Source organism: Centroberyx affinis, unplaced genomic scaffold (genome assembly GCF_046629955.1).
Source record: "Centroberyx affinis isolate AG114_WGS23_722 - 3 ecotype Tasmania unplaced genomic scaffold, CSIRO-AGI_Caff_v1 ptg002406l_1, whole genome shotgun sequence".
NCBI classification, from domain to species: Eukaryota; Metazoa; Chordata; class Actinopteri; order Beryciformes; family Berycidae; genus Centroberyx; species Centroberyx affinis.
In genome coordinates, this window is record NW_027280656.1 from 113,168 (window position 1) to 140,731 (window position 27,564).

Sequence of the window (27,564 nt, forward strand, 5' to 3'; positions counted from 1 at the left end):
AATTCATCAAGTAAACAATAATAACTTAAATATATAACGACCCTACACTACCTTGATTTGTTCGTGCTTCACCGCGTGGAAAAAAGTTGAAGCCAGCTGAACTTCAGTTTGTAGCTGCGCTCGCCCACGCACTGCTACATTTTACGCTCTGGTGTTTGTAGCTTCATGTCGACGGCTTCCATTGAAAACGAATGACTTCCTGTTGCTTTGTAGCCCGTAGACTGAAAGCACCATTAGTCTTCAACCTAGACTGTGGAACAACTAAAAGAGCGCTGCCTGAGGATCTCAGGCTGCCCGTAAGGGGTTAAAAGCTCAGAGATATACTGTAGCTATACACATCAAGTCAAGTTTATTTATATAGCCCTTTGTCACAAGCATGTCTCTGAGGACTTTACAGAGAATGTGTCTAGCTAGGTCTAACTAAACACAATCAATGGTGAACAAAGTTATGTAGGACAAACATAGCAAAAAAACACAGGTAGGCAAGAGCAGATTTAGCAAGACAAACAATCTACCTATTCTACATAGTTTAACCTACCTGGCACCCCAGCCTTAGAACCTAAATGCACACAAGGAAAAACTCCCAAGAAAAACCTAGTTGGAAAATTTGGAAGAAACCTTGGGCGGGCTGAGGCAAATAGGGATCCCCACCGGGACGGCTTACTACTACTTACTACTACACTTGTCCAAAACGTGTCTTAAATGTGCTCAGTAAGATTTTAAAATCAATCCTAATTTTCAGTGGGAGCCAATGAAGTGAAGCTAAAATACAGGTAATAAGCTGTCTCTTCTTAGTTCCTGTTCAGAGTCTGACTGCAGCATTATGGACTCACTGTAATCTGGATCTACTCTGCTGAGTGAGACAGGTGCACAGGGAGTTACAATAGTCCAGATGTGACAAAATAAAAGCATGGACAACAGTTCCCAGGGGATTAAAAGACCAAATTTCATATCATTCGAACTTGTGATGTGGGATTGGTTATTAAAATGTTCAGTTTTGATGTGTAATTGTAGCATCCGCTCTTGGGCTAATCAGTATAATTATGAAGATGCAGGGCTGAGATCATTATTCCCCTAAATTTCACCAACATCCAGTCTGTGGACACTGTGAGATATCATGTGTGATGGATGGATGGAGAGACAAATAGACAAAAAAAACAGACAGAGGTTGGTACCACCAACCCCCCTGGACAAAAATTGCTCCCCCTAACTCGACTCTCAGGTGTCACATTCCCAACAGTTATCAGTGACTCTACTCTAGGTGGTGGGAGGCTCCTCCCATCTCTTCTCTTCACCTCCTCTTTTCCCTCCATTTCTTCCCCCTCCCTCCCCCTTCTCTCTCTCCCTCTCCTCCTCTTCCTACACGGAGCTGACCCTCTCTGTGGTATCGTCATTCACGGTGTTGATCTGTCCCTGCTCTTGCTCTCTGCTCATCCTGCACCGACACAGGCAGGCCAGCAGCTTGTCTACGGCTCCTTTCCTCATGAAAACATACAGAACCAAGTCCACAAGAGGACTGAACTGGATGAAGATGAGAAACAGGTTAGGATCGAAAATAAGGTCAGGTGATTCTGTTGCTGTCGCCAGGAACCAAATGATCGTGGGCAGGAACAGCAGTGTGTAGTTAAGCAGCACCAGAACCAAGGCTCCCACGATTCGCCGTTTCTCCTCAGGGGGGACAGAGATGGAAGCAGACAGAGCTTTGAGGGTCCCAGCCAGGAAGAAGATGAGCAGGGGGAAGGGGAGGAGGAGGAAGATGGAGACGAGGATGGATGGGTCCATGATATCAGATAAAAGGTAGCTGAGAAAGAGCAGGATGAAGGGGAAGGCCCAGATCATGAAGGAGACCACCACAGAGACCTTGATGGTGCGTCTGAAGCGGTACCACAGTGGGCAGGCGATGACCAAATACCTGTAATGATAGATAGATAGATAGATAGATAGATAGAAAGTATGGCTGAATGATATACTGTTTCAGCAGTGAAGTACGCAGTGTAAGGCAACTGGCAACAATTTCTTTTGCTGGCCAACATGGCTGGTAAGATTTCAGGATTCTGGACAAGCAGAACATTTAGTGGACACATGTTTTAAATAGGTTACAATGTATTTAAATAGCAATACACAATACAAACCAAATGCAGTGATCCAACAAGTGCTTTTAAAAGGGGCCTAAAAATCTGTTCTGCATCTGTTTTTTTTTTACTCTGTAGCACTTTGAGATTTACTTGTCATGAAAAGTGCATTACAAATTAAATGTATTATTATTATTAAATGCATTATATTAACAGCTGAGTCAACAGAAAGGAAACTTTATGTATTGCTGCCTTCATGTGCTCCTTTTAAGCTCGTGCTTTCAAGCTTGACAGTAAATACAACTCGTCGTGAATTAGTTTTTAGTCTGAAATAACAAAACACACTCTGAAACAAAATTTGCTTTTTTGGTGACTATTTGTAAAACCAAGTGGTGCAGAGCTCCTTTGTGCCACAACAGCAGAATGAAGAGGAGAATAAAGTTATGTAATTCATATTGTAATGTAATGTTGTGAAAAAGTTGTTGACACCTAAATGTTCAACAAAGAGTGAGAATGTCACATCTTGGCATCTTGGGTATCATGTAAAATTCAATTTCCCCATTTGTGTTTACCAAACACAAATGGCTGTTCAAGTACGCTCTAGCCGTAATTACAATATTTTCAACAGAATTTGAATGCAGCATAGAAATAGATAGATATATAGTTAGATAGATAGATGCTTAGGAAACACACAAACACACGCAGATTGTTAGCTACCTTTCCAGGGCTACACACACCATGAAGCCAACACTGGCTGTTATCCCAATGCTGTAGAAAACATAAGAGAAAACATAGGTGGTCTCTTCCCAGGATGCTGCCTCCCGGACGACCATGCAGCAGATCTGGATGAGGTCGGAGACGAGGAGGTTGATGACGTAGATCGGCGCAACCTGGCTGCCTCGCACCTACAGGAACAGTGGTAGAAAGAACTGAATGACCTGAGAAAGTAGAAATAAATGTATTTGAATGAATCAATCAATGACAAAATGCACAAATAAATGAATGAATGCATAGACGTGTAGATGAAATAATGATTGAACAAACACACAAATAAATGAAAAACATGAATCAAGGCTTGGATGAAACAATAAGCAGAACTTGACAGAATAAAGATGATTCAATAAAATGCTACACTGTAGTGCTTAACAGGGCCGACACGGTGGATCAGTGGTTAGCACTGTTTCCTCACAGGAGGAAGGACGCAGGTTTGATTCCCTGCCCTGCTGTGAGGAGTTTGCATGTTCTCCCTGCCACAGCGGAGGTTTCCTCTTACATTTCAAAGTCATGCAAGTCAGGTGGATTAGACACTAAATTGTCTGTAGCTATGAATCTACAAGGAAAGGCTCCAGTCTCTAGTGAATCAGAAAAGGAATAAGCAGGCACAAAATAAATTAATGTAGCGCTTGAGAAAACTGAATCACCTTTCATTGACTATAGATAAATAACTGATAGTGAGACAAACAGATAGATACAAAGACAAATGAAAAGATCTCAATCATAATTCACACACCTGCATGTGACATCATGAACAGATAAATAACAGAAAGAATGATAGACAAAGATAGACAAGTACACACACAAATTAATAGATCTCAATCATAATTATCGCACCAGGGAAACCAGAGCATAGATGGCCAGCAAGGTCAAAGGAAGGCCGATGGAGATGACGATCCATGTCATCACTTTTAAGGCAGGTGAGAAGTCATCATATAAGTCGTATTCTAAGGTTGTGTTGTTGTGCAAATCTTCCATTCTTCAGAGTGAGACCTGTTGTTGGGGATAGCAGGTCAGGGAAAGGTGGAGGGTTTCTTAGCCTCTACTCAACACTTCTTTTACTACCTCCACTACTGCTACTGCTACCAGAGACATAGTGTTCCCCAAATTGTTGAGGAGACATAAGTTCACATAAACATGTCCACACTGCTAAACAATAGATAACATAGTTAATAAAACCACAGAAGAAAGGGACTTGGCACCTAGGCGGCAGCTGCACTTTCTAATACAGCGTTCTTGTGGAAGGAACTTAAGACATGAGGAAGAGGAAACAAAAGTTGTTTTACTGAGATGCAATGCTATGGCAAATTAGAATCATCAGGAATAAATAATAAATACCAGAAAAGGAAAAGCAAGAGAAAAGGTTAGTTTTATATCTGAGAGATTTCGGATATCAAATCTCCAAGGGAGCATGTGGCCCCTCAGGCTGAATAGACATCATGCTATTCACTACTGTTAATACTACTGTTACTACTACAAATAACAATAACAGTAATAATGAATTTAGGAATTCATTAAAAGCAGAATTGATAAACAAATGAAACAGGCATATACAGCAGGACTAAAACAGGTAAAAAGTACAAAAGTACAAAACTGCATTTAAGCCTATCTATAAAAAATATGTTTAAGAATTTGACAGCATGAAATTTCTTGTATGCTAAATAATAAAACTGCTGGACCACAACCTGAATGTGTTGCATCTGCCAAGGTCCGCTGTTTCTTCGTCTGCATCCAAACAGCCAACCTTCAGCAGTTAAAGTGTGAATAATCCCCCACAGCAGCTTCCTAGTTATCTACTTCTGCTTCTAATGAAGAGATAACAGCTTCTTTGCCATGACTTGTCAGATGTGACATGTATTTCCTGTAATAATAATCCGTCTTCCTCTGGTATTTGTACCAAAAATCCTCCTGTCATGTTTAACAAAGTTTGTACCTTTTCTCCCTGGCTCGCAGTTCTTTACCTAGCACTTCTGTCTCATACAGGATGACTCTGAGGTCACAGGAATATCTTTATTGATCTGTTTTGGTGACACTGTGGCTCTGACTGTAGGAGAAGAAGTCTGTAGAAGTCTGCGTTTCAGAGTTTGTGCTCATTTCACAACTTTTTATGCGATCATGTTGACTTGCCCAAGCAGAGAGCAGATGCCCGGCCAACTCAGCAGGCCGCATATCCACATTGTATCTGCTTAGTCTGACTGGCCCTACTGGCTTGACTGGCAGGTTCATCTGAATGCCAGGGCCCGCTCGGCTGTCCTGCCACCCTCATTGCTTATCTCACTAACTCAAGTAACACGATTACACAATGGCCTTATTTGTGCGACTTTTAGTTTTGTAGTAGCCGTATTAGGCTACTACACATTCTAACAAAAAGCCTGTACAAGGATGCTACAAGGCTAATGCTAAAACAAGGCTAGCTCAGTATTTCTTCTAAACACTTAGGCCCGGATCTACTAACTAACGCAATTGCGGGTGCAATTGGTATCGCTAGCGCAAGGTATTTACTAAAGTAGGGCACACAAATGAGCGGAGGTAATTAATTAGAATTGCAACTGCGCTAATATAAGGGCCAAGCAATGTGCACAACAGAGAAAACCACAAACAGCTGCACAGAAGATGTTTTACCCACACATAAAAAGTAACTCTGGAACGACATAAATTGAATGCAGTTGGGCACCACAAGCGTGATTTAGCGGAGGTAAAAAGCTGGTATGATATGGGGAGGTGAGCCAAAATGCTTACCACAAATAAAGCCAAAGAGGAGCCTTAACTCCCTTGGAGGAGCAAATGCAGGAGAGCCTGACTGAGACGCAGGTGCCAGTGTGGGAGGGATGGAGACCTGGTGAAGGTAGGTTACATATAGCTGGAGAAGCCGCACACACCTCTCCACTGTTGTGACAGTTATTACGCACACATGTTTTAACTGCATTGTTTTCATCAAGGCAATGTCGCGGAGACAGTGGCTCATAATAAGTGTCAGCAAATCCAGAGAAGAGCCCAAGGCCGCGGCCACGCTGATCTGTTGTGTCTGTCCCTCTCCGTTCATTTCCATTCATTTTCAATGAGAGCTGTCCGTTGTGCGGGCAGCGCTGATGACGCATCCGTCTCCGTCAGATTTCCGTCCGTTTTGACAGACAGAAAGTTCAACCCAGTTGAACTTTTTCTGGACGGCCGGATGGATTAGTTTTTTTTTAAATAGCGTTGACGTTCCAAAACAGCCCAACGGACAGAAATCTATCCGTCAGTAATTCTGTCCGTTTTCTGATGGATCAGTGTGGCCGTGGCCTAATAGTCTGAATATTGAGTGCGCATTCTGCTATGCTGCCAATGAGGCTTAAATTGTACATTTTTAAGTCAGCATACTCTAAACCCTGCGATCTAATGACTGCATGTTATGCAGTGTAGATGACTGTGTCACTTTGATCTTACAGCCGGTTCCAGAGACAGTTTCAGCAGAACTATCCTATGTGCAAAATGATAAGACATGCTTTTCCTAGGTCTTAAATTCCATGAGCAATCAGCAGGTGTTAACGGCCACCGCCTCTTGATAAATCACGTCCACTGCCAATTTCCATAAACCCCTCCCTTTATATTGCGCCTCAGCCTTGGAACACCCACAAATGCATATGTAATTAGACCAAACCACAAAAAACACTGCACACAGATCAACCCATGATTTCAGGCGTAAATGCCCTGTGCACTATCTTAGTAGATCAGAAAATAAGGTTTTAGCACCCGCAATGATTTGCACTGACGCAAACCTTTAGTAGATCCGGCCCATAGTGTGAATAATCCCCCACAGCAGCTTCCTACTTATTTACATCTGCTTCTAATGACCAGATAAACAGCTTCTTTGGTATCTGCTGTATCATACAGGATTGTTCTGAAGTCACAGGAAAATCTTGATCAACCTATTTTGTTGACACTGTCGCTGGAACGGTAGCAAAACTAAACTAAACTGGGAAAACAGAGACATCCAAGCAACAAAGTGAGACAGGGGGTGCATTCCATTTGGTAACGATTTCTCCTCGTGTCCTCGCCTCGCGTCTCTTCCTCGACTCCTCGGTCAAAGGTCACGGAGGAAACGAGGAGAAGATGCGAGGAGGCGAGTGAACCTGGCTTGTCAATTGGAACGTCCTCACATGCACCATATTGAACTGACGTGTGAAGCTTTGCTCCCGCGCAGGATGACAGCTGTCTAAATTATTCTAAGGCTCATGTTTTATCCACATAAAAACGTTTAACAAAGTTCAGATTAATGTTTAATTCATCTAAATTATGCCAGCCTCTAGTGAGCCTTGTCTACCTGATGAAGGTAGAACACAAAAATCCTAATGCCTAAAAAGCGTTTCTGTTTCTGTTTTATTCAGTTTTTTTGTTATTCTGTTTGCTGTATGCTACATTTTAATTTTGTGAAGCACTCTGTAGCACTGATGAGAAAGGTGCGATACAAATTGTCCAACTTTTATCCTTTATGCGACTTGGATTAGACAACGATCATGTGGGCTGTTTGACACTCACTGGCAATGAACCAAAGTGCTTTCTTTTTATTCCTAGATAAATAAATAAATTCCCAAATAACCATAGATCTAGCTGTAAGAGCAAAATGTGCGATTTAAAACAATGAAATGCTGTTAATGAGGTTTAGTAAGAATTTATTCTCCCGAAGAAAAATTCCATGGCAACACACAAAAACACAGTTCATAAGCATGATGAATACTGAATGAGAGACAGATCAAACAAACGCAGCACACCAACTGGTGATCCAGAGAAGACACAGAAGTGATTCCCCCCAAAAACAAACATGCCGGCCTTTATGATGAAAATATGTGCTGTCATGGCAACAGTCATTACGCACCGTGACCAAGGTTATGCATGAGTTATGCAAGGCTGTGGTACTATCAGCATTACCAGTTGTGGCTGAACTCTGGCTATGAACTCAGACACCATGTGTCTTATGTCAAGAGGCTACAGGATAATACTGATAGAATTCAGCTTACTGTGGCATACAGTTTAAGACAGGCTAAGTCTTTACAATGCTAAAACCATTCCAATGAACAAGAAGAAATGTATCTGCATCAAGCTTTATTAAAAAAAAAGAAATAACGAGGATATAATAATAATAATAATAATAATAATAATATTTATTTACACATACAGAATTACAACTTGGTTTACAATATAAAATTAAAATGTGAGCAATAATTAAAAACATAAACAGTAAATGAACAAGAATGGACCTAGCTTTATCTCGATCTAGATTTTAGAGCCTCAGAGCCTGATGGAGGAAGCTCCATCTCCCTTAGTCTTCAATCTAGACTTGGAACAACTAAAAGAGCCTGAGGATCTCAGGCTGCCCATAAGGGGGTTAAAAGCTCAGAGATATACAGTAGCTATACACTTGTCCATAATGTGCCTTATTGGTGTTCAATAAGATTTTAAAATTAATCCTAAATTGCACTGGGAGCCAATAAAGTGAAGCTAAAAGGGAACAAGGGACAAACAGACAGAGGACAATCCATGGTACCACCAACCGTCCCTGGACAAAAAACGATGCTCCCTTTAACTCTGCTCTCAGGTGTCACATTCTCCTACATTTCAAAGTCATGGTGATCAGGTGATATGGTCAGGTGGATGAGACACTAAATTGTCTGTAGCTATGAATCTACTAGGAAAGGCTCCAGTCTCTAGTGAATCAAAAAAGGAATAAGCAGGCACAAAATAAAAGAATGTAGTGCTTGAAAAAACGGAATCACCTTTCATTGACTATAGATAAATAACTGATAGTGAGACAAACAGATAGACACACAGACAAATGAAGAGATCTCAATCATAATTCACACACCTGCATGTGACATCATGAATAGAGCAGCAGAGCTGCCCGGCCCCTAATAATAATAATAACATTGGCAAATACAACTAATTATCACACCAGGGAAACTAGAGCATAGATGGCCAGCAAGGTCAAAGGAAGGCTGATGGAGATGATGATCCATGTCGTCACTTTTAAGGCAGGTGAGAAGTCATCATATAAGTCGTATTCTAAGGTTGTGTTGTTGTGCAAAGCTTCCATTCTTCAGAGTGAGACCTGTTGTTGGGGAGAGCAGGTCAGGGAAAGGTGGAGGGTTTCTTAGCCTCTACTCAACACTTCTCTTACTACCTCCACTACTACTTAAGACATGAGGAAGGGGAAACAGAAGTTTACCGAGGTGCAATGCTATGGCAAATTAGAATCATCATCAATACATCAAAAAAATACGAGAAAATGAAAAGTAATAAAAGCAGTTAGTTCTATCTAAGAGATGTTGGATATCAAATCTCTGATGTTAGTCACTGCTGTTAATAATACTGTTACTACAAATAATAATATGAATAAAGTTAGACATTAATTAAAAGCAGAATTGAGAAAGGAATAAAACAGGTATGTACAGCAGGACTAAAATAGGTAAAAAGAACAAAGTACATTTAAGCCTATCTATAAAAATTGTGTTCTAAGAAGTGACCGCATTACTGTAACTTTCTTGTATGCCAAGTAAAGAAACTAAGAAAGCTGCTGGACCACAACCTGAATATGTTGCATCTGCCAAGGTCCGCTGTTTCTTTATCTGCATCCAGACAGCCAACCTTCAGCAGTTATACTGTGAATAATCCCCCACAGCAGCTTCCTGGTTATCTACATCTGCTTCTAATCTACAGATAACAGCTTCTTGGTAGGACTGGTAAGATTTAACATGCATTTCCTGCAATAAGATACAAATTGATGTTTGATTTCATCATGTCCATCTTCCTCTGGTACTCGTACTAAAAATCCTCCTGTCATGTTTAGAAAAGAAACACAAAGTTTGTACCTTTTCTCCCTGGCGCTTATTTCTTTACCTAGCACTTCTGTATCATACAGGATTACTCTGAGGTCACAGGAATATCTTTATTGATCTGTTTTGGTGGCACTGTGGCTCTGACCGTAGAAACTAAACTAAACTAAACTAAACTAAACTAAACTAAACTAAACTAACTGCACGTAGATGGATAACGATCTAAGCAACAAAGTGAGACAAGAAGTCAAAAATGTATTTCAAACATTTCCTGGTAAATTTCCTGCTGATGTAACACTGCTGGGCTTCTACTGATAGAATGCAGCTTACTGCGGCATACAATTTAAAGAAATATTCCACTTAGTTTTAACATGGGGTTACTCTGCACTTAACCACCATGTAAACCAGAATATAAAATATAGTTTTCAGTCTATTTTTGTGGCTTCATTCAAATGAATGGGAACAAGAATGAACAAGAGGAAATATCTCTGGACCAAGCTTTATTATCAAAACAATAATGGTGACGATAATGATAATGATAAAGATAAAGATAAAATGTGGTTTACAAGATAAAAAAAAATGTCAGCAATAATTAAAAACAAAGAGTAAATGTAGAGGAATATGGGCCTAGCTTTTCATAAAATTGTGTAAATCTGTTTTTAAAATGCTAAAACCATTCCTGTGAACAAGAAGAAATACATCTGGTATATCTGGACCAAGCTTTATTTTCAAAATTCTAATAATAATAATAATAATAATAATAATAATAATGATAATGATGATAATAATAATAAAGAACTTTATTTATAGATACAGAATTGCAATTAAACTTGGTTTACAATACAAAATAAAAAATAAAATCTATTTTTGAGCAGTAGTTAAAAACATAAGCAGTAAATGCAGAAGAATGGGCCTAGCTTTATCTTATCAGCAGGTCTTAGAGCCTCAGAGCCTGATGGAGGAAGCTCCGTCTCCCTTAAGGTGCGTTCAGACCACGGGCTGCAAAAGCTACAGAACGGTCTGGTGTACCAAGCTACACTGTTGCCAACGGAGCAGAAAAGTGCTGCACCAACTGATAATGTCAGACTGTCCTTATCAGTATGATAATGTTGCATTTGTCTAGTTTTCATTGTATTTGGCAAAAACTCGTTCTTCTTATTCATCAAGTAAACAATAATAATGTAAATATATAACGACCCTACACTACCTTGATTTGTTCGCGCTTCACCGCGTGGAAAAAAGTTGAAGCCAGCTGAACTTCAGTTTGTAGCTGCACTCGCCCGACGCACTGCTACATTTTACGCTCTGGTGTTTGTAGCTTCATGTCGACGGCTTCCATTGAAAACAAATGACTTCCTGTTGCTTTGTAGCCCGTAGTCTGAAAGCACCATTAGTCTTCAACCTAGACTGTGGAACAACTAAAAGAGTGCTGCCTGAGGATCTCAGGCTGCCCATAAGGGGTTAAAAGCTCAGAGATATACTGTAGCTATACACTTGTCCAAAATGTGTCTTTAATGTGCTCAGTAAGATTTTAAAATCAATCCTAATTTTCAGTGGGAGCCAATGAAGTGAAGCTAAAATACAGGTAATAAGCTGTCTCTTCTTAGTTCCTGTTCAGAGTCTGACTGCAGCATTATGGACTCACTGTAATCTGGATCTACTCTGCTGAGTGAGACAGGTGCACAGGGAGTTACAATAATCCAGATGTGACAAAATAAAAGCATGGACAACAGTTCCCAGGGGATTAAAAGACCAAATTGCATATCATTCGAACTTGTGATGTGGGACTGGTTATTAAAATGTTCAGTTTTGATGTGTAATTGTAGCATCCACTCTTGGGCTAATCAGTTATGAAGATGCAGGGCTGAGATTCATTATTCCCCTAAATTTTGTCAAAGTCCAGTCTGTGGACACTGTGACATATCATGTGTGATGGATGGATGGAGAGACAAATAGACAAAAAAAACAAAACAGACAGAGGTTGGTACCACCAACCTCCCTGGACAAAAATTGCTCCCCCTAACTCGACTCTCAGGTGTCACATTGCTCTCTGGTCATCCTGCACCGACACAGGCAGGCCAGCAGCTTGTCTACAGCTCCTTTCTTCATGAAAACATACAGAACCAAGTCCACAAGAGGACTGAACCGAATGAAGATGTAACGCAGGTCATGATTGAAAATTGGGCCAGATGATCTTGTTGCTGCCGTCAAGAACCAAATGATCGTGGGAAGGAACAGCAGTGTGTAGTTAAGCAGCACCAGAACCAAGACTCCCACAATTCGCCGTTTCTCCTCAGGGGGGACAGAGATGGAAGCAGACAGAGCTTTGAGGGTCCCAGCCAGGAAGAAGATGAGCAGGGGGAAGGGGAGGAGGAGAGAGATGGAGAGGAGGATCATTGCAACCAAGAGGTCCATCACAAAATAGTTGACAATGATGAGAACGATGGAGAAGGCCCAGACCATGAAGGAGACCACCAGAGAGAACTTGATGGTGCGTCTGAAGCGGTACCACAGTGGGCAGGCGATGACCAAATACCTGTAATGATAGATAGATAGATAGATAGAAAGTATGACTGAATGATATATTGTTTCAGCATTGTTATTGTGAAGTACATAGTTATTTAGTTAGTTTATTGTTCCCGGGGGGAAATTCTTTTTCACAAAACTGTACATCACAAGGAGAGCCAACAATACACTTTACACACATCATCACAAAAACAACATAAAAAGACAAGACTCATAGTTCCCTTAGCGAGTCACCCTGTTTAGGGCTGCTATGGCTGCGGGTATCACGGGACGTGGTACAGTTTGTGCTGTCGCAGCAGAGCATGCGGCAAAAACAACATTCGCAGTGTAAGGCAACTGGCCCATCAGTCACATCCAGGTTTTCTTTTAGAGATTTTTTTTGCCAGCCAACATGGCTGGTAAGATTCAGGATTCTGGACAAGCAGAACATTTAGTGGACACATGTTTTAAATAGGTTTGAATACATTTAAATAGCAATACACAATACAAACCAAATGCAGTGATCCAACAAGTGCTTTTAAAAGGGGCCTAAAAACCTTCCTTTTTAACAGAGCCTTTCCTTAACTTTGTTGTTGTCTTTTTATCTCTTTGTTTTTATGCATTGTCTATAAACCTTTCCTTTTTAATCAGGCCTTTTTTTCCCTTTGTGTTGCTTTTAATGATCTTTGCTGTTGGTTCATTTTATCTGTTTTTATGCACCTGTTTTTTTTCTCTGTAGCACTTTGAGATTTACTTGTCATGAAAAGTGCATTACAAATTAAATGTATTATCATTATTATTAAATGCATTATATTAACAGTTGAGTCAACAGAAAGGAAACTTTATGTATTGCTGCCTTCATGTACTCCTTTTAAGCTTGTACTTTCAAGCTTGACAGTAAATACCACTCATCGTGAATTAGTTTTTAGTCTGAAATAACAAAACACACCCTGAAACAAAAATAGCTTTTTTGGTGACTATTTGTAAAACCAAGTGGTGCAGAGCTACTAGAGGAGAATATTCAGTTATGTAATTCATATTGTAATATAACGTTGTGAAAAAGAATGTCACATCTTGGCATCTTGGGTATCATGTAAAATTGAACTTTCCCATTTGTGTTTACCACTTTATTGGGCTGTTCAAATACACTCTTGCCGTAATTAGAATATATATAGACAGAATTTGAACGCAGCATAGAAATAGATAGATAGATAGATAGATAGATAGATAGATAGATAGATAGATAGATGCTAAACACACAAACACACACAGATGGTTAGCTACCTTTCCAGGGCTACACACACCATGAAGCCAACACTAGCCTCCAACCCAATGTAGTAGAAAACATCAGAGAAAAGAGAGCGGATGAGTCCCCTGGGTGTTGCCTCCCGGACGGCCAGACAGCAGAGCTGGATGAGGTCGGAGACGAGGAGGTTGATGACGTAGATCGGCGCAACCTGGCCGTCTCGCACCTACAGGAACAGTGGTAGAAAGAACTGAATGACCTGAGAAAGTAGAAATAAATGTATTTGAATGAGTCAATTAAAAACCCCAAAGGCAACCCAAGGTGCTTTACAGAGTACACAGGCAAAAGCACAAAAAACAAATGATAAAAACATTATCGCAAAAGCACATAGAATAAAAACAGAATTAAAAAAAAAAAATGTATAATAATAAAAGAAAATGAATTAAAAGCAATGGTAAACAGGTAGGTCTTTAGCTTGGATTTGAAAGTAGTCAGCATTGGCTCAAGTCTCAGCTCCACTGGCAATTTGTTCCACATTTTAGCAGCATGGAAGCTAAAGGCAGCTTCACCATGCTTTGTTTTTACTCTGGGAACAGTCAGTAATCCAAAACCAGCTGACCTAAGAGGTCTGCAAGGTTCGTATTGGGTCAGGAGATCTGATAAGTATCTTAGACCTAAACCTTTCAATGATTTATGGACAAGTAATAGAATTTTGGAATTGATTCTGTGAGAAATTGGTAGCCAATGTAGTGATCTGAGAACTGGAGTTATATGCTGGTCTTTTTTGGTCCTTGATACAACCCTGGCAGCTGCATTCTGGATCAGCGGAAGATGTCTGATCGCTGTCTTAGACAGACCTGTGAACAGTCCGTTGCAGTAGTCCAGCCTGCTAGAGATAAAAGCATGCACAAGTTTCTCTATGTCATGTTTTGACATCAAGTCTCTGATCCTTACAATATTTTTAAGGTGATAAAAGGCTGATTTTGTTATTGATTTAATGTGACTATTGAAATTTAGATTGAGAAGAATGAATTATTGAGTAAATAAAAGATTGGAGGAATGACAAAATGCACAAATAAATGAATGAATGCCTAGATGTGTAGATGAAATAATGGTTGAACAAAGACACAAATAAATGGGTTTGATTCCCTGCCCTGCTGTGAGGAGTTTGCATGTTCTCCCTGTCACAGCGGAGGTTTCCTCCTACATTTCAAAGACACTAAATTGCCTGTAGCTAGTGTAGTGTAGTAATCTACTAGGAAAGGCTTCAGTCTCTAGTGAATCAGAAAAGGAATAAGCAGGCATAAAATAAATGACTGTAGTGCTTGAAAAAAACTGAATCACCTTACATTTACTATAGATAAATATCTGATAGTGAGACAAACAGACACAGAGACAAATGAAAAGATCTCAATCATAATTCACACACCTGCATGTGACATCATGAATAGATAAATAACAGAAAGACTGATAGACAAAGATAGACAAGTACACACACAAATAAATAGATCTCAATCGTAATTATCGCACCAGGGAAACCAGAGCACAGATGGCCAGCAAGGTCAAAGGAAGGCCGATGGAGATGACGACCCATGTTGTCACATGTACAGCGGTTGATAAGTGATCATATGTGTCGTTCTTTAAGGTTGTGTTGTTGTACAAATTTCCCATTCTTCAGAGTGAGACCTGTTGTTGGGGAGAGCAGGTCAGGGAAAGGTGGATGTTTCTTAGCCTCTACTCAACACTTCTCTTACTACCTCCACTACTACTTAAGACATGAGGAAGGGGAAACAGAAGTTTACCGAGGTGCAATGCTATGGCAAATTAGAATCATCATCAATACATCAAAAAAATACCAGAAAATGAAAAGTAATAAAAGCAGTTAGTTCTATCTAAGAGATGTTGGATATCAAATCTCTGATGTTAGTCACTGCTGTTAATAATACTGTTACTACAAATAATAATATGAATAAAGTTAGACATTAATTAAAAGCAGAATTGAGAAAGGAATAAAACAGGTATGTACAGCAGGACTAAAATAGGTAAAAAGAACAAAGTACATTTAAGCCTATCTATAAAAATTGTGTTCTAAGAAGTGACCGCATTACTGTAACTTTCTTGTATGCCAAGTAAAGAAACTAAGAAAGCTGCTGGACCACAACCTGAATATGTTGCATCTGCCAAGGTCCGCTGTTTCTTCATCTGCATCCAGACAGCCAACCTTCAGCAGTTATACTGTGAATAATCCCCCACAGCAGCTTCCTGGTTATCTACATCTGCTTCTAATCTACAGATAACAGCTTCTTGGTAGGACTGGTAAGATTTAACATGCATTTCCTGCAATAAGATACAAATTGATGTTTGATTTCATCATGTCCGTCTTCCTCTGGTACTCGTACTAAAAATCCTCCTGTCATGTTTAGAAAAGAAACACAAAGTTTGTACCTTTTCTCCCTGGCGCTTATTTCTTTACCTAGCACTTCTGTATCATACAGGATTACTCTGAGGTCACAGGAATATCTTTATTGATCTGTTTTGGTGGCACTGTGGCTCTGACCGTAGAAACTAAACTAAACTAAACTAAACTAAACTAAACTAAACTAAACTAAACTAAACTAAACTAAACTAAACTAAACTAACTGCACGTAGATGGATAACGATCTAAGCAACAAAGTGAGACAAGAAGTCAAAAATGTATTTCAAACATTTCCTGGTAAATTTCCTGCTGATGTAACACTGCTGGGCTTCTACTGATAGAATGCAGCTTACTGCGGCATACAATTTAAAGAAATATTCCACTTAGTTTTAACATGGGTTACTCTGCACTTAACCACCATGTAAACCAGAATATGAAATATAGTTTTCAGTCTATTTTTGTGGCTTCATTCAAATGAATGGGAACAAGAATGAACAAGAGGAAATATCTCTGGACCAAGCTTTATTATCAAAACAATAATGGTGACGATAATGATAATGATAAAGATTAAGATAAAATGTGGTTTACAAGATAAAAAAAAATGTCAGCAATAATTAAAAACAAAGAGTAAATGTAGAGGAATATGGGCCTAGCTTTTCATAAAATTGTGTAAATCTGTTTTTAAAATGCTAAAACCATTCCTGTGAACAAGAAGAAATACATCTGGTATATCTGGACCAAGCTTTATTTTCAAAATTCTAATAATAATAATAATAATAATGATAATGATGATAATAATAATAAAGAACTTTATTTATAGATACAGAATTGCAATTAAACTTGGTTTACAATACAAAATAAAAAATAAAATCTATTTTTGAGCAGTAGTTAAAAACATAAGCAGTAAATGCAGAAGAATGGGCCTAGCTTTATCTTATCAGCAGGTCTTAGAGCCTCAGAGCCTGATGGAGGAAGCTCCGTCTCCCTTAAGGTGCGTTCAGACCACGGGCTGCAAAAGCTACAGAACGGTCTGGTGTACCAAGCTACACTGTTGCCAACGGAGCAGAAAAGTGCTGCACCAACTGATAATGTCAGACTGTCGTTATCAGTATGATAATGTTGCATTTGTATAGTTTTCATTGTATTTGGCAAAAACTCGTTCTTCTTATTCATCAAGTAAACAATAATAACTTAAATATATAACGACCCTACACTACCTTGATTTGTTCGCGCTTCACCGCGTGGAAAAAAGTTGAAGCCAGCTGAACTTCAGTTTGTAGCTGCACTCGCCCGACGCACTGCTACATTTTACGCTCTGGTGTTTGTAGCTTCATGTCGACGGCTTCCATTGAAAACAAATGACTTCCTGTTGCTTTGTAGCCCGTAGTCTGAAAGCACCATTAGTCTTCAACCTAGACTGTGGAACAACTAAAAGAGTGCTGCCTGAGGATCTCAGGCTGCCCATAAGGGGTTAAAAGCTCAGAGATATACTGTAGCTATACACTTGTCCAAAATGTGTCTTTAATGTGCTCAGTAAGATTTTAAAATCAATCCTAATTTTCAGTGGGAGCCAATGAAGTGAAGCTAAAATAGAGGTAATAAGCTGTCTCTTCTTAGTTCCTGTTCAGAGTCTGACTGCAGCATTATGGACTCACTGTAATCTGGATCTACTCTGCTGAGTGAGACAGGTGCACAGGGAGTTACAATAATCCAGATGTGACAAAATAAAAGCATGGACAACAGTTCCCAGGGGATTAAAAGACCAAATTGCATATCATTCGAACTTGTGATGTGGGACTGGTTATTAAAATGTTCAGTTTTGATGTGTAATTGTAGCATCCACTCTTGGGCTAATCAGTTATGAAGATGCAGGGCTGAGATTCATTATTCCCCTAAATTTTGTCAAAATCCAGTCTGTGGACACTGTGACATATCATGTGTGATGGATGGATGGAGAGACAAATAGACAAAAAAAACAAAACAGACAGAGGTTGGTACCACCAACCTCCCTGGACAAAAATTGCTCCCCCTAACTCGACTCTCAGGTGTCACATTGCTCTCTGGTCATCCTGCACCGACACAGGCAGGCCAGCAGCTTGTCTACAGCTCCTTTCTTCATGAAAACATACAGAACCAAGTCCACAAGAGGACTGAACCGAATGAAGATGTAACGCAGGTCATGATTGAAAATTGGGCCAGATGATCTTGTTGCTGCCGTCAAGAACCAAATGATCGTGGGAAGGAACAGCAGTGTGTAGTTAAGCAGCACCAGAACCAAGGCTCCCACAATTCGCCGTTTCTCCTCAGGGGGGACAGAGATGGAAGCAGACAGAGCTTTGAGGGTCCCAGCCAGGAAGAAGATGAGCAGGGGGAAGGGGAGGAGGAGAGAGATGGAGAGGAGGATCATTGCAACCAAGAGGTCCATCACAAAATAGTTGACAATGATGAGAACGATGGAGAAGGCCCAGACCATGAAGGAGACCACCAGAGAGAACTTGATGGTGCGTCTGAAGCGGTACCACAGTGGGCAGGCGATGACCAAATACCTGTAATGATAGATAGATAGATAGATAGAAAGTATGACTGAATGATATATTGTTTCAGCATTGTTATTGTGAAGTACATAGTTATTTAGTTAGTTTATTGTCCCCGGGGGGAAATTCTTTTTCACAAAACTGTACATCACAAGGAGAGCCAACAATACACTTTACACACATCATCACAAAAACAACATAAAAAGACAAGACTCATAGTTCCCTTAGCGAGTCACCCTGTTTAGGGCTGCTATGGCTGCGGGTATCACGGGACGTGGTACAGTTTGTGTTGTCGCAGCAGAGCATGCGGCAAAAACAATATTCGCAGTGTAAGGCAACTGGCCCATCAGTCACATCCAGGTTTTCTTTTAGAGATTTTTTTTGCCAGCCAACATGGCTGGTAAGATTCAGGATTCTGGACAAGCAGAACATTTAGTGGACACATGTTTTAAATAGGTTTGAATACATTTAAATAGCAATACACAATACAAACCAAATGCAGTGATCCAACAAGTGCTTTTAAAAGGGGCCTAAAAACCTTCCTTTTTAACAGAGCCTTTCCTTAACTTTGTTGTTGTCTTTTTATCTCTTTGTTTTTATGCATTGTCTATAAACCTTTCCTTTTTAATCAGGCCTTTTTTTCCCTTTGTGTTGCTTTTAATGATCTTTGCTGTTGGTTCATTTTATCTGTTTTTATGCACCTGTTTTTTTTTCTCTGTAGCACTTTGAGATTTACTTGTCATGAAAAGTGCATTACAAATTAAATGTATTATCATTATTATTAAATGCATTGTATTAACAGTTGAGTCAACAGAAAGGAAACTTTATGTATTGCTGCCTTCATGTACTCCTTTTAAGCTTGTACTTTCAAGCTTGACAGTAAATACCACTCATCGTGAATTAGTTTTTAGTCTGAAATAACAAAACACACCCTGAAACAAAAGTAGCTTTTTTGGTGACTATTTGTAAAACCAAGTGGTGCAGAGCTACTAGAGGAGAATATTCAGTTATGTAATTCATATTGTAATATAACGTTGTGAAAAAGAATGTCACATCTTGGCATCTTGGGTATCATGTAAAATTGAACTTTCCCATTTGTGTTTACCACTTTATTGGGCTGTTCAAATACACTCTTGCCGTAATTAGAATATATATAGACAGAATTTGAACGCAGCATAGAAATAGATAGATAGATAGATAGATAGATAGATAGATAGATAGATGCTAAACACACAAACACACACAGATGGTTAGCTACCTTTCCAGGGCTACACACACCATGAAGCCAACACTAGCCTCCAACCCAATGTAGTAGAAAACATCAGAGAAAAGAGAGCGGATGAGTCCCCTGGGTGCTACCTCCCGGACGGCCAGACAGCAGATCTGGATGAGGTCGGAGACGAGGAGGTTGATGACGTAGATCGGCGCAACCTGGCCGTCTCGCACCTACAGGAACAGTGGTAGAAAGAAGTGAATGACCTGAGAAAGTAGAAATAAATGTATTTGAATGAGTCAATTAAAAACCCCAAAGGCAACCCAAGGTGCTTTACAGAGTACACAGGCAAAAGCACAAAAAACAAATGATAAAAACATTATCGCAAAAGCACATGGAATAAAAACAGAATTAAAAAAAAAAAAATGTATAATAATAAAAGAAAATGAATTAAAAGCAATGGTAAACAGGTAGGTCTTTAGCTTGGATTTGAAAGTAGTCAGCATTGGCTCAAGTCTCAGCTCCACTGGCAATTTGTTCCACATTTGAGCAGCATGGAAGCTAAAGGCAGCTTCACCATGCTTTGTTTTTACTCTGGGAACAGTCAGTAATCCAAAACCAGCTGACCTAAGAGGTCTGCAAGGTTCGTATTGGGTCAGGAGATCTGATAAGTATCTTAGACCTAAACCTTTCAATGATTTATGGACAAGTAATAGAATTTTGGAATTGATTCTGTGAGAAATTGGTAGCCAATGTAGTGATCTGAGAACTGGAGTTATATGCTGGTCTTTTTTGGTCCTTGATACAACCCTGGCAGCTGCATTCTGGATCAGCGGAAGATGTCTGATCGCTGTCTTAGACAGACCTGTGAACAGTCCGTTGCAGTAGTCCAGCCTGCTAGAGATAAAAGCATGCACAAGTTTCTCTATGTCATGTTTTGACATCAAGTCTCTGATCCTTACAATATTTTTAAGGTGATAAAAGGCTGATTTTGTTATTGAATTAATGTGACTATTGAAATTTAGATTGAGAAGAATGAATTATTGAGTAAATAAAAGATTGGAGGAATGACAAAATGCACAAATAAATGAATGAATGCCTAGATGTGTAGATGAAATAATGGTTGAACAAAGACACAAATAAATGGGTTTGATTCCCTGCCCTGCTGTGAGGAGTTTGCATGTTCTCCCTGTCACAGCGGAGGTTTCCTCCTACATTTCAAAGACACTAAATTGCCTGTAGCTAGTGTAGTGTAGTAATCTACTAGGAAAGGCTTCAGTCTCTAGTGAATCAGAAAAGGAATAAGCAGGCATAAAATAAATGACTGTAGTGCTTGAAAAAAACTGAATCACCTTACATTTACTATAGATAAATATCTGATAGTGAGACAAACAGACACAGAGACAAATGAAAAGATCTCAATCATAATTCACACACCTGCATGTGACATCATGAATAGATAAATAACAGAAAGACTGATAGACAAAGATAGACAAGTACACACACAAATAAATAGATCTCAATCGTAATTATCGCACCAGGGAAACCAGAGCACAGATGGCCAGCAAGGTCAAAGGAAGGCCGATGGAGATGACGATCCATGTCGTCACTTGTACAGCGGTTGATAAGTGATCATATGTGTCGTTCTTTAAGGTTGTGTTGTTGTACAAATTTCCCATTCTTCAGAGTGAAACCTGTTGTTGGGGAGAGCAGGTCAGAGAAAGGTGGATGTTTCTTAGCCTCTACTCAACACTTCTCTTACTACCTTCACTACTACTTAAGACATGAGGAAGGGGAAACAGAAGTTTACCGAGGTGCAATGCTATGGCAAATTAGAATCATCATCAATACATCAAAAAAATACCAGAAAATGAAAAGTAATAAAAGCAGTTAGTTCTATCTAAGAGATGTTGGATATCAAATCTCTGATGTTAGTCACTGCTGTTAATAATACTGTTACTACAAATAATAATATGAATAAAGTTAGACATTAATTAAAAGCAGAATTGAGAAAGGAATAAAACAGGTATGTACAGCAGGACTAAAATAGGTAAAAAGAACAAAGTACATTTAAGCCTATCTATAAAAATTGTGTTCTAAGAAGTGACCGCATTACTGTAACTTTCTTGTATGCCAAGTAAAGAAACTAAGAAAGCTGCTGGACCACAACCTGAATATGTTGCATCTGCCAAGGTCCGCTGTTTCTTCATCTGCATCCAGACAGCCAACCTTCAGCAGTTATACTGTGAATAATCCCCCACAGCAGCTTCCTGGTTATCTACATCTGCTTCTAATCTACAGATAACAGCTTCTTGGTAGGACTGGTAAGATTTAACATGCATTTCCTGCAATAAGATACAAATTGATGTTTGATTTCATCATGTCCGTCTTCCTCTGGTACTCGTACTAAAAATCCTCCTGTCATGTTTAGAAAAGAAACACAAAGTTTGTACCTTTTCTCCCTGGCGCTTATTTCTTTACCTAGCACTTCTGTATCATACAGGATTACTCTGAGGTCACAGGAATATCTTTATTGATCTGTTTTGGTGGCACTGTGGCTCTGACCGTAGAAACTAAACTAAACTAAACTAAACTAAACTAAACTAAACTAAACTAACTGCACGTAGATGGATAACGATCTAAGCAACAAAGTGAGACAAGAAGTCAAAAATGTATTTCAAACATTTCCTGGTAAATTTCCTGCTGATGTAACACTGCTGGGCTTCTACTGATAGAATGCAGCTTACTGCGGCATACAATTTAAAGAAATATTCCACTTAGTTTTAACATGGGGTTACTCTGCACTTAACCACCATGTAAACCAGAATATAAAATATAGTTTTCAGTCTATTTTTGTGGCTTCATTCAAATGAATGGGAACAAGAATGAACAAGAGGAAATATCTCTGGACCAAGCTTTATTATCAAAACAATAATGGTGACGATAATGATAATGATAAAGATAAAGATAAAATGTGGTTTACAAGATAAAAAAAATGTCAGCAATAATTAAAAACAAAGAGTAAATGTAGAGGAATATGGGCCTAGCTTTTCATAAAATTGTGTAAATCTGTTTTTAAAATGCTAAAACCATTCCTGTGAACAAGAAGAAATACATCTGGTATATCTGGACCAAGCTTTATTTTCAAAATTCTAATAATAATAATAATAATAATAATAATGATAATGATGATAATAATAATAAAGAACTTTATTTATAGATACAGAATTGCAATTAAACTTGGTTTACAATACAAAATAAAAAATAAAATCTATTTTTGAGCAGTAGTTAAAAACATAAGCAGTAAATGCAGAAGAATGGGCCTAGCTTTATCTTATCAGCAGGTCTTAGAGCCTCAGAGCCTGATGGAGGAAGCTCCGTCTCCCTTAAGGTGCGTTCAGACCACGGGCTGCAAAAGCTACAGAACGGTCTGGTGTACCAAGCTACACTGTTGCCAACGGAGCAGAAAAGTGCTGCACCAACTGATAATGTCAGACTGTCATTATCAGTATGATAATGTTGCATTTGTCTAGTTTTTATTTTATTTGGCAAAAACTCGTTCTTCTTATTCATCAAGTAAACAATAATAATGTAAATATATAACGACCCTACACTACCTTGATTTGTTCGTGCTTCACCGCGTGGAAAAAAGTTGAAGCCAGCTGAACTTCAGTTTGTAGCTGCACTCACCCGACGCACTGCTACATTTTACGCTCTGGTGTTTGTAGCTTCATGTCGACGGCTTCCATTGAAAACGAATGACTTCCTGTTGCTTTGTAGCCCGTAGTCTGAAAGCACCATTAGTCTTCAACCTAGACTGTGGAACAACTAAAAGAGCGCTGCCTGAGGATCTCAGGCTGCCCATAAGGGGTTAAAAGCTCAGAGATATACTGTAGCTATACACTTGTCCAAAATGTGTCTTAAATGTGCTCAGTAAGATTTTAAAATCAATCCTAATTTTCACTGGGAGCCAATGAAGTGAAGCTAAAATACAGGTAATAAGCTGTCTCTTCTTAGTTCCTGTTCAGAGTCTGACTGCAGCATTATGGACTCACTGTAATCTGGATCTACTCTGCTGAGTGAGACAGGTGTACAGGGAGTTACAATAATCCAGATGTGACAAAATAAAAGCATGGACAACAGTTCCCAGGGGATTAAAAGACCAAATTGCATATCATTCGAACTTGTGATGTGGGACTGGTTATTAAAATGTTCAGTTTTGATGTGTAATTGTAGCATCCACTCTTGGGCTAATCAGTTATGAAGATGCAGGGCTGAGATTCATTATTCCCCTAAATTTTGTCAAAATCCAGTCTGTGGACACTGTGACATATCATGTGTGATGGATGGATGGAGAGACAAATAGACAAAAAAAAAAAAAACAGACAGAGGTTGGTACCACCAACCTCCCTGGACAAAAATTGCTCCCCCTAACTCGACTCTCAGGTGTCACATTGCTCTCTGGTCATCCTGCACCGACACAGGCAGGCCAGCAGCTTGTCTACAGCTCCTTTCTTCATGAAAACATACAGAACCAAGTCCACAAGAGGACTGAACCGAATGAAGATGTAACGCAGGTCATGATTGAAAATTGGGCCAGATGATCTTGTTGCTGCCGTCAAGAACCAAATGATCGTGGGAAGGAACAGCAGTGTGTAGTTAAGCAGCACCAGAACCAAGGCTCCCACAATTCGCCGTTTCTCCTCAGGGGGGACAGAGATGGAAGCAGACAGAGCTTTGAGGGTCCCAGCCAGGAAGAAGATGAGCAGGGGGAAGGGGAGGAGGAGAGAGATGGAGAGGAGGATCATTGCAACCAAGAGGTCCATCACAAAATAGTTGACAATGATGAGAACGATGGAGAAGGCCCAGACCATGAAGGAGACCACCAGAGAGAACTTGATGGTGCGTCTGAAGCGGTACCACAGTGGGCAGGCGATGACCAAATACCTGTAATGATAGATAGATAGATAGATAGAATGTATGACTGAATGATATATTGTTTCAGCATTGTTATTGTGAAGTACATAGTTATTTAGTTAGTTTATTGTCCCCGGGGGGAAATTCTTTTTCACAAAACTGTACATCACAAGGAGAGCCAACAATACACTTTACACACATCATCACAAAAACAACATAAAAAGACAAGACTCATAGTTCCCTTAGCGAGTCACCCTGTTTAGGGCTGCTATGGCTGCGGGTATCACGGGACGTGGTACAGTTTGTGTTGTCGCAGCAGAGCATGCGGCAAAAACAACATTCGCAGTGTAAGGCAACTGGCCCATCAGTCACATCCAGGTTTTCTTTTAGAGATTTTTTTTGCCAGCCAACATGGCTGGTAAGATTCAGGATTCTGGACAAGCAGAACATTTAGTGGACACATGTTTTAAATAGGTTTGAATACATTTAAATAGCAATACACAATACAAACCAAATGCAGTGATCCAACAAGTGCTTTTAAAACCTTCCTTTTTAACAGAGCCTTTCCTTGACTTTGTTGTTGTCTTTTTATCTCTTTGTTTTTATGCATTGTCTATAAACCTTTCCTTTTTAATCAGGCCTTTTTTTCCCTTTGTGTTGCTTTTAATGATCTTTGCTGTTGGTTCATTTGATCTGTTTTTATGCACCTGTTTTTTTTTCTCTGTAGCACTTTGAGATTTACTTGTCATGAAAAGTGCATTACAAATTAAATGTATTATCATTATTATTAAATGCATTATATTAACAGTTGAGTCAACAGAAAGGAAACTTTATGTATTGCTGCCTTCATGTACTCCTTTTAAGCTTGTACTTTCAAGCTTGACAGTAAATACCACTCATCGTGAATTAGTTTTTAGTCTGAAATAACAAAACACACCCTGAAACAAAAATAGCTTTTTTGGTGACTATTTGTAAAACCAAGTGGTGCAGAGCTACTAGAGGAGAATATTCAGTTATGTAATTCATATTGTAATATAACGTTGTGAAAAAGAATGTCACATCTTGGCATCTTGGGTATCATGTAAAATTGAACTTTCCCATTTGTGTTTACCACTTTATTGGGCTGTTCAAATACACTCTTGCCGTAATTAGAATATATATAGACAGAATTTGAACGCAGCATAGAAATAGATAGATAGATAGATAGATAGATAGATAGATAGATAGATAGATAGATAGATGCTAAACACACAAACACACACAGATGGTTAGCTACCTTTCCAGGGCTACACACACCATGAAGCCAACACTAGCCTCCAACCCAATGTAGTAGAAAACATCAGAGAAAAGAGAGCGGATGAGTCCCCTGGGTGTTGCCTCCCGGACGGCCAGACAGCAGATCTGGATGAGGTCGGAGACGAGGAGGTTGATGACGTAGATCGGCGCAACCTGGCCGTCTCGCACCTACAGGAACAGTGGTAGAAAGAACTGAATGACCTGAGAAAGTAGAAATAAATGTATTTGAATGAGTCAATTAAAAACCCCAAAGGCAACCCAAGGTGCTTTACAGAGTACACAGGCAAAAGCACAAAAAACAAATGATAAAAACATTATCGCAAAAGCACATAGAATAAAAACAGAATTAAAAAAAAAAAAAATGTATAATAATAAAAGAAAATGAATTAAAAGCAATGGTAAACAGGTAGGTCTTTAGCTTGGATTTGAAAGTAGTCAGCATTGGCTCAAGTCTCAGCTCCACTGGCAATTTGTTCCACATTTGAGCAGCATGGAAGCTAAAGGCAGCTTCACCATGCTTTGTTTTTACTCTGGGAACAGTCAGTAATCCAAAACCAGCTGACCTAAGAGGTCTGCAAGGTTCGTATTGGGTCAGGAGATCTGATAAGTATCTTAGACCTAAACCTTTCAATGATTTATGGACAAGTAATAGAATTTTGGAATTGATTCTGTGAGAAATTGGTAGCCAATGTAGTGATCTGAGAACTGGAGTTATATGCTGGTCTTTTTTGGTCCTTGATACAACCCTGGCAGCTGCATTCTGGATCAGCGGAAGATGTCTGATCGCTGTCTTAGACAGACCTGTGAACAGTCCGTTGCAGTAGTCCAGCCTGCTAGAGATAAAAGCATGCACAAGTTTCTCTATGTCATGTTTTGACATCAAGTCTCTGATCCTTACAATATTTTTAAGGTGATAAAAGGCTGATTTTGTTATTGATTTAATGTGACTATTGAAATTTAGATTGAGAAGAATGAATTATTGAGTAAATAAAAGATTGGAGGAATGACAAAATGCACAAATAAATGAATGAATGCCTAGATGTGTAGATGAAATAATGGTTGAACAAAGACACAAATAAATGGGTTTGATTCCCTGCCCTGCTGTGAGGAGTTTGCATGTTCTCCCTGTCACAGCGGAGGTTTCCTCCTACATTTCAAAGACACTAAATTGCCTGTAGCTAGTGTAGTGTAGTAATCTACTAGGAAAGGCTTCAGTCTCTAGTGAATCAGAAAAGGAATAAGCAGGCATAAAATAAATGACTGTAGTGCTTGAAAAAAACTGAATCACCTTACATTTACTATAGATAAATATCTGATAGTGAGACAAACAGATAGACACAGAGACAAATGAAAAGATCTCAATCATAATTCACACACCTGCATGTGACATCATGAATAGATAAATAACAGAAAGACTGATAGACAAAGATAGACAAGTACACACACAAATAAATAGATCTCAATCGTAATTATCGCACCAGGGAAACCAGAGCACAGATGGCCAGCAAGGTCAAAGGAAGGCCGATGGAGATGACGATCCATGTCGTCACATGTACAGCAGTTGATAAGTCATCATATGTGTCGTTCTTTAAGGTTGTGTTGTTGTACAAATTTCCCATTCTTCAGAGTGAAACCTGTTGTTGGGGAGAGCAGGTCAGGGAAAGGTGGATGTTTCTTAGCCTCTACTCAACACTTCTCTTACTACCTCCACTACTACTTGAGACATGAGGAAGGGGAAACAGAAGTTGTTTACTGAGGTGCAATGCTATGGCAAATTAGAAT

At 39.3% G+C, this 27,564-nt stretch overlaps 4 protein-coding genes across 4 annotated transcripts; all 4 read right to left on the reverse strand.

Moving 5' to 3' along the window:
* Window positions 1-1,359: 1,359 nt before the first annotated feature.
* LOC139656191 (G-protein coupled receptor 4-like) lies at window positions 1,360-3,824 on the reverse strand. The gene is made up of 3 exons (XM_071533695.1): window positions 3,684-3,824; window positions 2,790-2,977; window positions 1,360-1,912 (listed from the first exon to the last, which is right to left on the reverse strand). Exons 1-3 carry the CDS (start codon window positions 3,822-3,824, stop codon window positions 1,360-1,362), a joined length of 882 nt encoding a protein of 293 aa, XP_071389796.1.
* Window positions 3,825-11,686: 7,862 nt separating this feature from the next.
* On the reverse strand, window positions 11,687-15,077 carry LOC139656192 (G-protein coupled receptor 4-like). The gene is made up of 3 exons (XM_071533696.1): window positions 14,937-15,077; window positions 13,445-13,632; window positions 11,687-12,191 (listed from the first exon to the last, which is right to left on the reverse strand). The coding sequence occupies exons 1-3, from the start codon at window positions 15,075-15,077 to the stop codon at window positions 11,687-11,689; spliced, it is 834 nt and encodes a 277-aa protein (XP_071389797.1).
* A 2,713-nt stretch (window positions 15,078-17,790) lies between these two features.
* Window positions 17,791-21,248, reverse strand: LOC139656193 (G-protein coupled receptor 4-like). Its single transcript, XM_071533697.1, has 3 exons — window positions 21,108-21,248; window positions 19,615-19,802; window positions 17,791-18,368 (listed from the first exon to the last, which is right to left on the reverse strand). The coding sequence occupies exons 1-3, from the start codon at window positions 21,246-21,248 to the stop codon at window positions 17,864-17,866; spliced, it is 834 nt and encodes a 277-aa protein (XP_071389798.1). The 3' UTR covers window positions 17,791-17,863.
* A 1,648-nt stretch (window positions 21,249-22,896) lies between these two features.
* On the reverse strand, window positions 22,897-27,401 carry LOC139656194 (G-protein coupled receptor 4-like). Its single transcript, XM_071533698.1, has 3 exons — window positions 27,261-27,401; window positions 25,763-25,950; window positions 22,897-24,516 (listed from the first exon to the last, which is right to left on the reverse strand). Exons 1-3 carry the CDS (start codon window positions 27,399-27,401, stop codon window positions 24,012-24,014), a joined length of 834 nt encoding a protein of 277 aa, XP_071389799.1. The 3' UTR covers window positions 22,897-24,011.
* Window positions 27,402-27,564: the final 163 nt, after the last annotated feature.